This window comes from Diabrotica virgifera, chromosome 5 (genome assembly GCF_917563875.1).
Source record: "Diabrotica virgifera virgifera chromosome 5, PGI_DIABVI_V3a".
Taxonomy (NCBI): Eukaryota; Metazoa; Arthropoda; class Insecta; order Coleoptera; family Chrysomelidae; genus Diabrotica; species Diabrotica virgifera.
This window is the reverse complement of record NC_065447.1, coordinates 152,320,313-152,333,789: the sequence shown is the minus strand read 5'-3', so window position 1 is coordinate 152,333,789 and position 13,477 is coordinate 152,320,313. Positions and strand designations below refer to the sequence as shown.

The following is a 13,477-nucleotide window of genomic DNA, read 5'->3' as shown; positions in this document are numbered from 1 at the left end:
ATAAATTTTCAGATTATTAACAGGTCTCTATAATCGTACTTAACCATATACAAATATGTGGTGGATTCGACAAATATTCAAAATATCTCGATAAACACTGGCTTATCGAAAAAGTACAAAGAAGCAAAAAAGTTTTAAAAACAGTGTATTTAACTAGTGGTGCCACAATAATAATTCAATTAGAACGTACACAAAAGTTTGGGGGGGTTTAAGGGAACAAAACCCCCATAAAATTTTTATGAGGTGGACAAATTTCACTATAATTTTGTTTTAAGATGTTCCTATCATAAGAATGGTACGTGTCCATTTTCAATAAAAAATCTCTAATAGTTTTCGATATATTGGAAAAAATCGATTTTTATTTTGTAACTTCAAAGGGCTGTAACTTTTTTTATGAACACATTTTTTGTACTAAGGTAAGTGAGGTTCAATCAACCTATTTTTGACCACAGAATCTGTGGTATAATTTATGACCATTCTTTTCGGGATACCCTGTATATTAATAAGGTTCCATATTTCTCATAAATAAACAGAAAATATTAAGACAAAAATCAAATCACCGACCAACAGAAATCGCAATACCCTGTATATTGTACTATTAAGCCTTAGATGTAGAAAGTATTTTCCGGAATTAGTGAATCGCATTAGGATACAGACATTCCCAGGCAAGAAGAAACAATATATTGGTTTTTCTACCGGTTAGTTAGATGAACACATTTTGTAAACATTTAACGTGGTACATTCTATTGTACGGAATACCACGAAAAAATGAAAAGAATTATACAAAAGCGAAAGTTTAATGAATGATTATTGGTGGTAGGTAATTATCCTTTTTTTTTTTTTCGTAGAAATTGAAAATGTTTAATTTTGTCTTTGCTAAGAACCACTTACGGATTTTGGATAGTAGAAAGTTGGGTTTTTTGAGAAGACAGTAAAATTTGTTTGAATGGAGATACGTTCTCATTTTACAAAAAGAAGGTCTCTGGTGTAAGAGAAAGAAGAGGGAGGTTTAAGGATTGGATAGAGGAGGAAAGATTATCTTTGTCAGAGGAGGAAAGATTATTGTGATTTGAATACTGGGCGAGAACACTACAGTTTTGCTGAGACGGCGTTGCTAATTACACAAGCCTACATTTATTTTTTCATGAAAAAGTGTTTTAGGTTTGATAGGTGTTCTATAGTAAATAGTTTTTTTTCTAGCACGTCAGGTTTTCAAGAAAAGTTTATCAGAAATTTCTTATAGAAACTGTAAAAAATACTGAGAAAATATTTTTTGAAATTTTAGTTAATACAAAGTTAAACTGCAAAATTGTGTTGTTCAAAAAAAATGATGCAGTCTAACCTACGTTAGATAATTTTTTGAATAATATCTTTTTTTTTTTTCGTGAAAACTGCGTTTTGTAATTTTCTTTTTATGAATTTTTGTGATCGAGTTACTCTTCAAAGTCCAGAAATAATCAGCCATCGTTCTTATATCCCATCTTCCTTGGTAATATCTCTCCATTTCTTTTGTATCTTGTAGAAACATCTGTACCTGCTCCTCGCTGACAGCTCCAAGATTTTCGGGAAAATAGTCAACGTGGGAATCCAGAAAATGAAGCTTGATGCTCATATTGCATCCCAGTTTTTAATCATTTTCCACCATGTTGGCTACAATTTGTTTGAAGTTTGGAGACTTGTTGTTTCCAAAGAAACAACATACTTTCATGTTTCCATGCTTCAGATTCATCCAGGGTCATTGTGTTCTGGAACAATCTGTCCGATTTTAAGGTTCGAATTTCAGAGCCTACAAAAATGCCTTCTTTAAGTTTAGCCTAAGAAAGTGCACGAAATTTGTCGCTCAGGTATTTAAAGCAGTCACCTTGTTTATCTAAACATTTGACAAATTAATTACTTCATTGGTAAGCAGCAACAAATGGAAAAGAGTACAGGATACGAAAGTGAAAAGAGGCTCAGAGATTGGCAGTGACCACCATCTAGTAATAATGAGAATTAGAACAACACAAGAAAAAGAAGAAAAGAGAAGAAAGGTAGTAAACAAAAAAATAAAAAGTTACAAGGAAGTACAAAACTCAAAGAGGTACCACAAAAAATTTTTTGTGGTACCTCTTTGAGTTTTGTACTTCCTTACCTCGAGACCACATTTGAGAATGGATACTTCTCTTCAAAAAGTTACAAATTAAAAGAGGAAAGATATAAGAAGAAATTCCAAGAAAAATTAGATAATACTCTGAAAGGTAGGGCAAAAATACGAATATAGAAGAAAAATGGGAATATCTAAAAACCAGCATAATCAAAGCAGCTGAGGAAACTTGTGGGAAAGCAAAAATGGCAAATAGTAACATGAGGAGAACGGAATGGTGGACGGAAGAAATACAAGAGAAAATAAAGAACAAAAAAGAAAAATGGAAGAGATACCTAAGTACAAAACACCCGGAAGATTATAAAGAAAAGCATATAAAGAAAAGAGGAAAGAGGTTAAAATAGCGGTTAAAGCAGGAAAGGAAAGGTCATGGGAGAGATTTGGACAAAAAATGACAAAAAAATATAGGGAAAACCGAAATCTCCTCAATGGCGCTTTAAAACAACTCAGACAAAAGAAAGAGCACACGATGCCGAATATAAAAGACAAGAATGGAAATATACTAACAGAAGAAAAACAAATAATGGAAAGATGGAGAGAACATTTCAAAGAGCTAACTCATGCAGACACGGACAACATAGGGGAGATACAAGAAAGGAATGAAGAACAAGTAGAATCCATAACAAGAGAGGAATTGGAGAAAGCAATAGAAAGAGTAAAATTGGGCTAAGCACCAGGCAATGATCATATCACCCCGGAAATGATAAAATTCATGGGGACAGAGGGAATGGATAGCATGAAAGAACTAATGAATGATATCATAAATAGAGCAGAATTACCAAAGGACTGGAAGAAAGTCATTATACTACCAATAAACAAAAAAGGACACAAGAGAAACTGTCATAATTACCGAGGTATCACCATATTAAGTATCTCTGGGAAAGTATTCGCAAGAATAATAGAGACAAGAGTAAAAACCCAAATAGAAACAACTATGGAAGACACACAGTGTGGATTCAGGAAGAACATGCTTAACTAATATTCACATTAAGACAAGTAAGTGAGAAGGTAATCAAGAAGAATAGAGAGATACATATGTGCTTCATTGACCTGGAAAAGGCATTTGACAGAATCCGAAGAAAGAACGTATGGAAGACACTAAAAGAAAGGGGAGTCGACAGACACATAATAGAAGTAATAAAGGATATGTACAAAAACAATGCAAATACAATAAGAACCAATAAAGAGAAATACAGAGAATTTACTACAAGTCAAGGCGTCAAACAGGGATGCGTTCTGAGTCCACTGCTATTCTCAGTGGTACTGGATGAAGCGATAAAGAAAGCCAAGAGAAGAATGAGAAAACTAACATTCGGATACTGGCAAACGAAACGGACTCAACTATCGAAGCTAGTATTCGCAGATGACATGGTATTGATAGCAGAAAACAGAGAAGACCTACAGAACAATCTTGAAATCCTAGAAAAAGAACTATCAAACATAAATATGAAAATTAATACAGAGAAAAAAAAAACAGTGATAATTTCAAATACGAGGAAGACACACGCAACAGAATTAGACGGGAAACAACTGGAGCAAGTGGAATATTTTAAATACCTAGGAGTAATAATCGAAGCAAATGGTAAACAAGTCATGGAAATAAACGAGAGAATGGGACGAACAGGAAGCTTATTTAACGCTATGAAAACAACATTTTTGGGAAAAAAAGAGATACCGGAGAAAGTAAAAACGGCAGTCGTTAAATCAGTAGTTAGACCAACAATCATGTATAGCATCGAGACATGGACATTGACGGGGAGACAAAAATGCAGAGTCAATGCTGTGGAAATGAGGTTCCTGAGGAAAATAGCACACAGAAAGAGGACAGACAAAATACGAAACGAAACAATTAGACAAAACCTAAAACTGGAACCAATTAATAAAAAAATAGTGGAGGGACAACTTAGATGGTTCGGGCACGTGTGTAGAATGTCGAACGAGAGGCTTACAAAACGAGTGTTCGAAACGAGAGTGCAGGGGAAAAACAAAAGAGGAAGACCAAGAGTTATGTGGGTAGATGAAATCAGGAAAGAAATCGAGAAGAAGGGATTGACATTGGAAAGTGCAAGAAACCTAACGCAAGATCGGAAAGCATGGAGACTACAATGCCAAACTCAACTCCACCAGCCTTACACCTAAAGGTAGAAAGGCTCAGGACTAAGTAAGTAAGTAAGTAATTACTTCATCAATTCTAACTTTATGTGAAGAGGAGGCAAAAGAACTAATAATTTTGGGTCAACTACATTATCACGCTGCACATTTTTTTGCCCCGGTACAAGCTTTTCGCGATGCCCATACCACGAAAATGTGATAATAGCTGGAACCAATATATTTTTATCTTTCACTCATGATTGTTAGATTTGTGCAGCATCCTTTGATAGGCCCAAATCTCTCGATAAGTCATTTAGTTCTTTTTCGTTTTAAGTTTCATCTGATCATTGCTGTTGGACGGTGTGAATAACAGGTGGAGGAATGAGGGAATGAGGAATTATATTGACGAAAAATCAATAAGGTACTTGTTTGCGCTATTTAGTGCATAATATCTCATAAATAAGGTTTTTTTAATTTTCTGAAAAATTTTGACATGATAGGCAGGGTTGATATTCAAATGAAAACAAAGTATTTAAAATATTTTCTATCGATCTATCAAATCTTTTAAAGAAATAATTTTAATACAATTTACGAAATATCAATAAGGTACTTGTTTGCGCTAGTACATAATATCTACCAAGGTTTTTTAATTTTGTGAAAAATTTTTGACGTGCTGGGCTTAACCGAATTCATATCCAGAATCAGCATACCCGTTGGTAGGGGAGCCCAAGCGGGGATTTTTGCAGTTACTCGAGCGCGTCAGATTAGCATATGGGAGAAACCTGGTACCCTGCAGATGTACCTCTACCATATATTGGCTCTTAACACAGGGGAGTTCGTTAAGGGGGGCCCGAAAAAAAAAATTTATCCTTAAAAAAACTCGAAATTGTCAGATTAAGATAAGGTAAGTTAAGTACATGCAAAGGAGTGTATATTTCAAAAATCTGACGATTTGAGCCGGGCCTAAGGAAATGGGTGAGTCCCAAAGTTTCAGAAGAAAAAAGCGAATATTTCGTGAAATGAATAACAGATCGAAAAATGAAAAAATATGTGCCCAATATTTTTTAAAAATCTATCGAATGATACCAAACGCGACTTCCCACGGAGAGGGGTGGGGTTAAATTTAATATTTTAAATACGAATCCCGCGATATTTCGCGAAATGAACATCAGATCGAAAAACTGTAAAATAGACTTATTCAATATTTTTGAAAAATGTATCGAATGGTACTAAACACGACCCCCCATGGTTGTGGGGTGGGGGGTTACTTTAAAATATTAAATAGAAGCCCTCATTTTTTATTGCAGATTTGGATTCCTTACGTAAAAATAAGTAACTTTTATTCGAAACATTTTTTCGAATTATGGATAGATGGCGTTATAATCGGAAAAAACGATTGTTGGAAATGGAAAATTAATTTAAAAAATGGCAAGCGCCCACTAAAATGGAAAACTTTACTTAACTTTTTTTGGTTTTAGGACCTACTCTTCACAACCCAATAGGTCCCCAAAGCGCTCGAGTGACTGCACATTTAGCATACTTTGCTCCCCTACCATAAGGACACAATGTCAAACTCAAAACACCAAAAATCATGTCGGCCTGTGTTACCCAAGTTTTGTAAAAAAAGTGCATGTTGTGAAAAGTTGTGTTTGTGGAAAGACTTCCAACTATGGTAGCAGACTGAAGAAATTGAAAAAATAACTGACATGCTGTAAGTAATCAACAGATGTATAGTTTTATACTGGACCATGTCGATTAGTTGAGATATCCTTGTGTCTGGAGAGAAGGAGTTTGTTCCTGTAGTTAAGATTGGGACCAGAGGAGTTAGCAGGAGTATTTGGAGAAACTAAAAAGTACGAGCAAGGTGGACAAGGCACAATCAAAGGACAGTGAGGTGAAGTCAGAAATTTTGGGGACAAAATGTTAGTTTTGTCATTTTAGTAAACAGAGACTATCAATCACCACCACCTAGTTACATTAGAGTTATTCGTTTTGTTGGTTTTTTTATTGAGAATTAAAATAAATTGTAATTTATCTTGAATCAATAAAATTAAGAAATCTTTGATTTGGATATAAGTTTAATTAATCTTTATTGATAATTTTGGGTGTATGATTTGATGGATGTTTGAAATTTTTTATTATTCTGATCATTGTATATGGTATATGTTTATTTGATTTTTTTACTTTTAAAATTGATTGATTTTAAAATATAACATTTACTTTGTAATTTCATCATTTGTCTATCCCTTTCGTCAAAGGTAACTAGCAAAAAATACTTTGAAGCCACGTTTTGTAAATTAATTATAATTAAGTATTTTCTATTGGAAATAAGCCACAATTTTACTAAAAAATGAATTTATTAACGTTTCGAAGCCCAAATCGGGTTTTGTTGTCAAAATACAAAATACTACACAAAATATTAAAATAAACAAAAATGTTGTTGCTAAGTAAAAAAAATTCTGCTAATAATTTATTTAATCCGACTCATTTATAATGGCAATTCAGACGTATATTATACATTTTAAAGTAGAAGACTTTAAAATGATATCGCCAATATTTATCAGTTGCGTTCCTGAGACGACTTTACTAAAAGATAGTTCATTAGATTACATGAAATCAATCCCAACTCAAGAATATCCGTCGCAAAAAAATCATAGCATGTGATCTGTTTTTAAAAAGACAACCAAATGCAACGATGACAGTAAAATTCTCGCGTTAGAGATTCCATAGTAAATCACGAGGGAAAACCAGGAAAAAACCTCGTGATACTATCCCGACATCGTAAGTATTTGTTCTTACATTTAATTTACCTTCAAAAAACTAATACCAAATTCTGACTTTAATATGTGTAAATTATCAATAATATTAATAATACATAGATAAACAATAAGTAATACTAAAATATAAAATTTGTAGTAACTCGATATGTTATTGACTTACTAATCGTGGTATTTTCTTTCTATTGACTTCCTCTTTCAGTATGGGTAACCACATCCTACTGCATTCTACCGAGGAATTTGCGACACAATTGGTTTCATATAGCATAATTAGAGCCGCTTCTTTGATTTTTCTCTTTTTACTATCTGATTCTTTTAGGACTATACTTGAATCTCTCCACTGAACTCTATGTTCATTATCCCAAGCATGTTGACATATTTGAGATCTATCAAATTCTCTATTTTTAATATAAGACTGATGTTCACTTATTCTAACGTTTAATGGTCTTGATGTTTCACCTAAATAAAATTGTTCGCCTTCACAAGGTATTTTATAAATGCAATTCTTTGTTCTTTCTTGTTCATTGTTAGGTTTAGTTTTAGATAGAATAGATCTCAATATGTTTGCTGTGTTGAATGTTGTTGAAATGTTGAATTTATGTCCTATTGTTTTGTTTCTCGGATAGTCGTTTTATATATGCTATTGTTATTTTCCTCGTATTATTTCTTGTGAATGTTGTAGGATCCCGTCCTAAGTTGTTCTGTTTTAATAAACCATTTTTTAATAAAACATATGTTAACAATTGTTTTTCTTCTAAAAATGAATTTTCGTTGGAACAAGTAATTTTGGCTCTATCATATAATAATTTAATAAGGATTTAATGATTCCCTTTTTAACGTTGATGTTGTGATTTGATTTGTAATTGAGATATCTGTTGGTGTGTGTTGGTCTTCTATACACTTGAGTCTCATATCCAGTATCCTTCTTTGAGACTAAAACATCGAGGAAAGGCAAAGTGTTATTGTATTCCTTTTCCATTGTAAATTTTATTGTCTCTTCTTGATCTTTTATAATATTCAGGAATATATCCAACAATTCTGATCTATGAGGCCATATTGAAAACACATCATTTACATATCTCCACCATACTGTGGGTTTTAAATTTTGTTTAGAAATGATATTAGTTTCGAAATCCTCTATAAATATATTAGCCAATAATGGAGATAAAGAAGAGCCCATTGCTAGACCAAAATTTTGTTTATAGAATTCATTATTTAGTTGAAAATAGGTATTATTAGTACATAATATCAATAACTCCATTATAGCTGATACATTTAGTTTTGTCCTAGTTGTCAATGTATTATCATTTTCTAATTTCATTTTAATTATGTTTAAAGTTTTATCTAATGGCAAATTTGTAAATAAACTGTTTATGTCAAAACTTACTAAAATATTATTTGGATTAAATTCAATATTTGTTAATTTTTTTAAAAAATATTGTGTATTTTTTATAAATGTGTCATTATTATTTGCAAAATGGTTTTATAATATTTAATAAAAATTTTTGATAGCTCACTACAAGGAGAATTGATGGTACTACAAATGGGTCTAAGTGGAATATTCGCTTTATGAATTTTCGGTACTCCATAAAAATGTGGTGTCTTACTGTAAGAGGTGTCATTAATTTTCTTTGATATTACGTAAGATCATTTTTAAATTTGAATAAAGTTCTATAGATTTTGTTTTCCAGTATCTTCGTTGGATCCTTCGTTAATTTGGTATAAGGTCCATTTGCAATTAGATCTGTAATTTTGTCTCATATTGTATTTTATCCATTATTACAGTTGCATTTCCTTTATCTGCTGGTAGGATTGTTATGGAGTCATCATTTTTTTAAGTTTTTAAAGCTTTCATTTCCTCTTTGCTGGTGTTCTGTTCAATTTTAGTAGATTTTTATGAAAGGGAAGGTTTAAAAATTTTAAAAAATGATGACTCCATAACAATCCTACCAGCAGATAAAGGAAGTGCAACTGTAATAATGGATAAAATACAATATGAGGACAAGGTTACAGATCTAATTACAAATGGACCTTATACCAAAGTAACGAAGGATCCAACGAAGACACTGGAAAACAAAATATATAGAACTTTATTCAAATTTAAAAATGATCTAACGTACTATCAAAGAAAATCAATGACACCTCATTACAGTAAGACACCACATTTTTATGGAGTATCGAAAATTCATAAAGCGAATATTCCACTTAGACCCATTTGTAGTACCATCAATTCTCCTTGTAGTGAGCTATCAAAATTTTTATTAAATATTATAAAACCATTTGCAAATAATAATGACACATTTATAAAAAATACACAACATGTTTTAAACAAATTAAAAAATATTGAATTTAATCCAAATAATATTTTAGTAAGTTTTGACATAAACAGTTTATTTACAAATGTGCCATTAGATAAAACTTTTAACATAATTAAAACTAAATTAGAAAATGATAATACATTGACAACTAGGACAAAACTAAATGTATCAGCTATAATGGAGTTATTGACACTATGAACTAATAATACCTATTTTCAACTAAATAATGAATTCTATAAACAAAATTTTGGTCTAGCAATGGGCTTTTCTATATCTCCATTATTGGCTAACATATTTATGGAGGATTTCGAAACTAATATCATTTCTAAACAAAATTTAAAACCCACAGTATGGTGTAGATATGTAGATGATGTGTTTTCAATATGGCCTCAGATCAGAATTGTTGGATACATTCCTGAATATTATAAACGATCAAGAAGAGACAATAAAATTTACAATGGAAAAGGAATACAAAAACATGTTTTTCGATGTTTTAGTCTCAAAGAAGGATACTAGATATGAGACGCAAGTGTATAGAAAACCAACATACACCAACAGATATCTGAATTACAAATCAAATCACAACATCAACGTTAAAATGGGAATCATTAAATCCTTATATGATAGAGCCAAAATTACTTGTTCTAACGAAAATTCATTTTTAGAAGAAAAACAATTGTTAGCATCTGTTTTACTAAAAAAGCATTATCCTTTATCGTTTGTAAATAAGGAATTGTCAAGATTGGATCGAATGGAACAGAACAACTTAGAACGGGATCCTACAACATTCACAAGAAATAATACGAGGAAAATAACAATACCGTATATAAAAGGACTATCCGAGAAACTTAAAACAATAGGAAATAAAAATTCAACATTAACAACATTCAAAACACCAAACACATTGAGATTTATTCTATCTAAAACTAAACCTAACAATCAACAAGAAAGAACAAAGAATTGCATTTATAAAATACCTTGTGAATGCGAACAATTTTATTTAGGTGAAACACCAAGACCATTAAACCTTAGAATAAGTGAACATCAGTCTTATAGTAAAAATAGAGAATTTGATAGATCTCAAATATGCCAACACGCTTGGGATAATGAACATATAGTTCAGTGGAGAGATTCAAGTATAGTCCTGAAAGAATCAGATAGTAAAAAGAGAAAAATCAAAGAAGCGGCTCTAATTATGCTAAATGAAACCAATTGTGTCGCAAATTCCTCGGTAGAATGCAGTAGGATGTGGTTACCCGTACTGAAAGAGGAAGTCAATAGAAAGAAAATACCACGATTAGTAAGTCAATAACATATCGAGTTACTACAAATTTTATATTTTAGTATTATTTATTGTATATCTATGTATTATTAATATTATTTATAATTTAAACATATTAAAGTCAGAATTTGGTATTAGTTTTTTGAAGGTAAATTAAATGTAAGACCAAATAATTACGATGTCGGGATAGTATCACGAGGTTTTTTCCTGGTTTTCCCTCGTGATTTACTATGGAATCTCTAACTCGAGAATTTTACTATCATCGTTGCATTTGGTTGTCTTTTTAAAGACAGATCACATGCTATGATTTTTTTGCGACGGATATTCTTGAGTTGGGATTGATTTCATGTAATCGAATGAACTATCTTTTAGTAAAGTCGTCCCAGGAAAGCAACTCATAAACATTGGCGATATCATTTTAAAGTCTTCTACTTTAAAATGTATAATATACGTCTGAATTGCCAATATAAATGAGTCAGATTAAATAAATTATTAGAAGAATTTTTTTTACTTAGCAACAACATTTTTGTTTATTTTAGTAGTATTTTGTATTTTGACAACGAAACCCGATTTGGGCTTCGAAACGTTAATAAATTCATTTTTTTAGTAAAATTGTGGCTTATTTCCCATAGAAAATAGTAAATTATAAAAATGCCACAAGGAAATAGATTCAATAAATTAATTAATTAGTAAAAGAGCCATGAGATATCATATATTTATTTGTTAAAAAATATATAAGTCCGAGAAGATAGAAGTTTAAAATAAATATTATAAACATACATTTGAGCAAATTACAACAATATATAAAGGTATATAATGTCAAAATAAATTTAAAATTTGTAGGCTTGCACTGGATCGAGCGGCCGGCTGTGCCTCTGGTCCAGATAAGGATGCAGGGTTGCTGGTTTATGAACATTATGGAGACCATAGATATCCATTCAATAACCACATCTTCCACTATGATCCGTATTACAAATTACTAATGGTCTGTGATTATAAATGTATTATTGTGGACCCTACGGATAACAACAGACTTACTGCAACAAATTGGAAAAATTGTTTGAAGAACAATCGCAAATTCGAAATTTTATTTCAAGAATTTAAAAAATATAATTTGCCAAAACCAACTAAAACTTGCATCTGGTAATTCAAATTAAAATATGCACTGATCAAATTATTATTATTTTCATTTGTAATCACATTAAAAATGTACAAACTTTCCTTTGTTATTATTTATTTGTGTCACTAAAATTTCCCATAGACAAGGCGAAAACGGCGGGTTCGTTGGAAAAAATATTCCCATGAGATTTTTTTGCATAATCACATTCGTGAGACACCCCAGAATAAGGTTCAAGAAGTCGCCCACGCGAAAAGTGGTCCAATTTTTTTAACAACTTTTTTTAATCAAATTGCAAAAATCAATATCCTCTGCCGGGAGAAATTTTTTTTAGATTTTTCGGACCATTCCAGACAGAAAAGGTCTCTTATAATTTTTCTCTAAAGTTGATCGTGTGAAAATGGCCATTTTTAAGTCTTACTAACTCGGTTAAAAATGATTATTATGAAAGTCAGAAACTGACTATATTAAATTTAAAGCCCCCTCTTCATGATCCTGAGGAAATTTGTGTCATTAATTTATTATTAATCCGTTATTTTTAATTATTAATAATGAGTGGTAAGATCGTATTGACGCGGCTGTAAATGTGAGTGCGAGTGAGATTCGCCATTGGACTGCCTGAATGACATCTCTTTCGCACTCATCATGGACGGCCGCCTAATACGTGCATGGCGCTCATTATTTTTACTTAAAAATCAGAGCTTAGTAATAAAATAATGACAAAAGTTTCTTCAGGATCTTGTAGGGGGGGCTTTAAACTTTGATTCAGTTACGTTCTGACTTTCATAGTAATAACTTTTAACCGAGTTATTAAGCCTTGAAAATCGTTATTTTTTTTCAATTTTAAAATGCTTTTACCTCGAAAACGATTAACGAGAAGAATTATAAGAGACCTTTTTTATCCAGAATGGTCCAAAAAATCAAAAAAAAAATTGTCCGGGCCGAAAATATTAATTTTTGCAATTTGATTAAAAAAAATGTTAAAAAAAATTTGGACCACTTTTCGCGTGGGCGACTTCTTGATTCTTATTCTGGAATGACTCACGAATGTGATTATGCAAAAATATCTCATGGGAATATTTTCTCCAAAGAACCCGCCGTTTTCGCCTTATCTATGATGTGAAATTATAATTTTATAGATTTTTAGCTTAGATTGTTCGAACGTGCATAGGTATTATAGTGGAAATTTTCATTTAACTTTTTTCCTATTAATATTCAATATTTTTATCCTCATGGTATCCTATCCTTAGGTATCCTTACTTAAAATTAACAATATAATTCGTCAAAATAAAGATACCAACATCATTCAAATTTACGCTCCAACATCAGAAAAGCCAGAGGAGGACATCGAGGAGTTCTACGCACTTGTACAAAAAGCACTAAAATATACCAAGAAGAACGAGCTTACCATCATCATGGGTGATTTCAATGCCAAAAACAGAATAGAAGACATTGTCGGACAACACGGCTTAGGCGAGAAAAACGAAAGGGGAGACCGACTTATCCAATTTTGCCGGGAAGAAGATTTTACTATTGCTAACACGTGGTTTAGACTTCCCCCGAGACGACTTTACACATGGAAATCACCTGCAGAGACAGCCAACAATATCATCAGAAACCAGATAGACTTTATTCTCATTAACAAAAGGTTCAAGAACAGCTTGACTTCGGTGAAGACCTACCCAGGAGCAGACGTCTCATCGGACCACAACCCATTAGTGGGCCAGGTAAAACTCAAACTAAAGAAAA

At 31.9% G+C, this 13,477-nt stretch overlaps 1 protein-coding gene across 1 annotated transcript in view; it reads left to right on the top strand.

Annotated features, from left to right (window-relative positions):
* LOC126885177 (uncharacterized) overlaps positions 1–11,831 on the top strand; it is a 35,799-nt gene extending 23,968 nt beyond the window's left edge. Inside the window, exon 3 of the mRNA XM_050651602.1 lies at positions 11,455–11,831. Coding sequence (XP_050507559.1) covers positions 11,455–11,758 — 304 coding nt within the window. The 3' untranslated portion in view covers positions 11,759–11,831. The remainder of the gene's footprint in view (positions 1–11,454) is intronic.
* Positions 11,832–13,477: the final 1,646 nt, after the last annotated feature.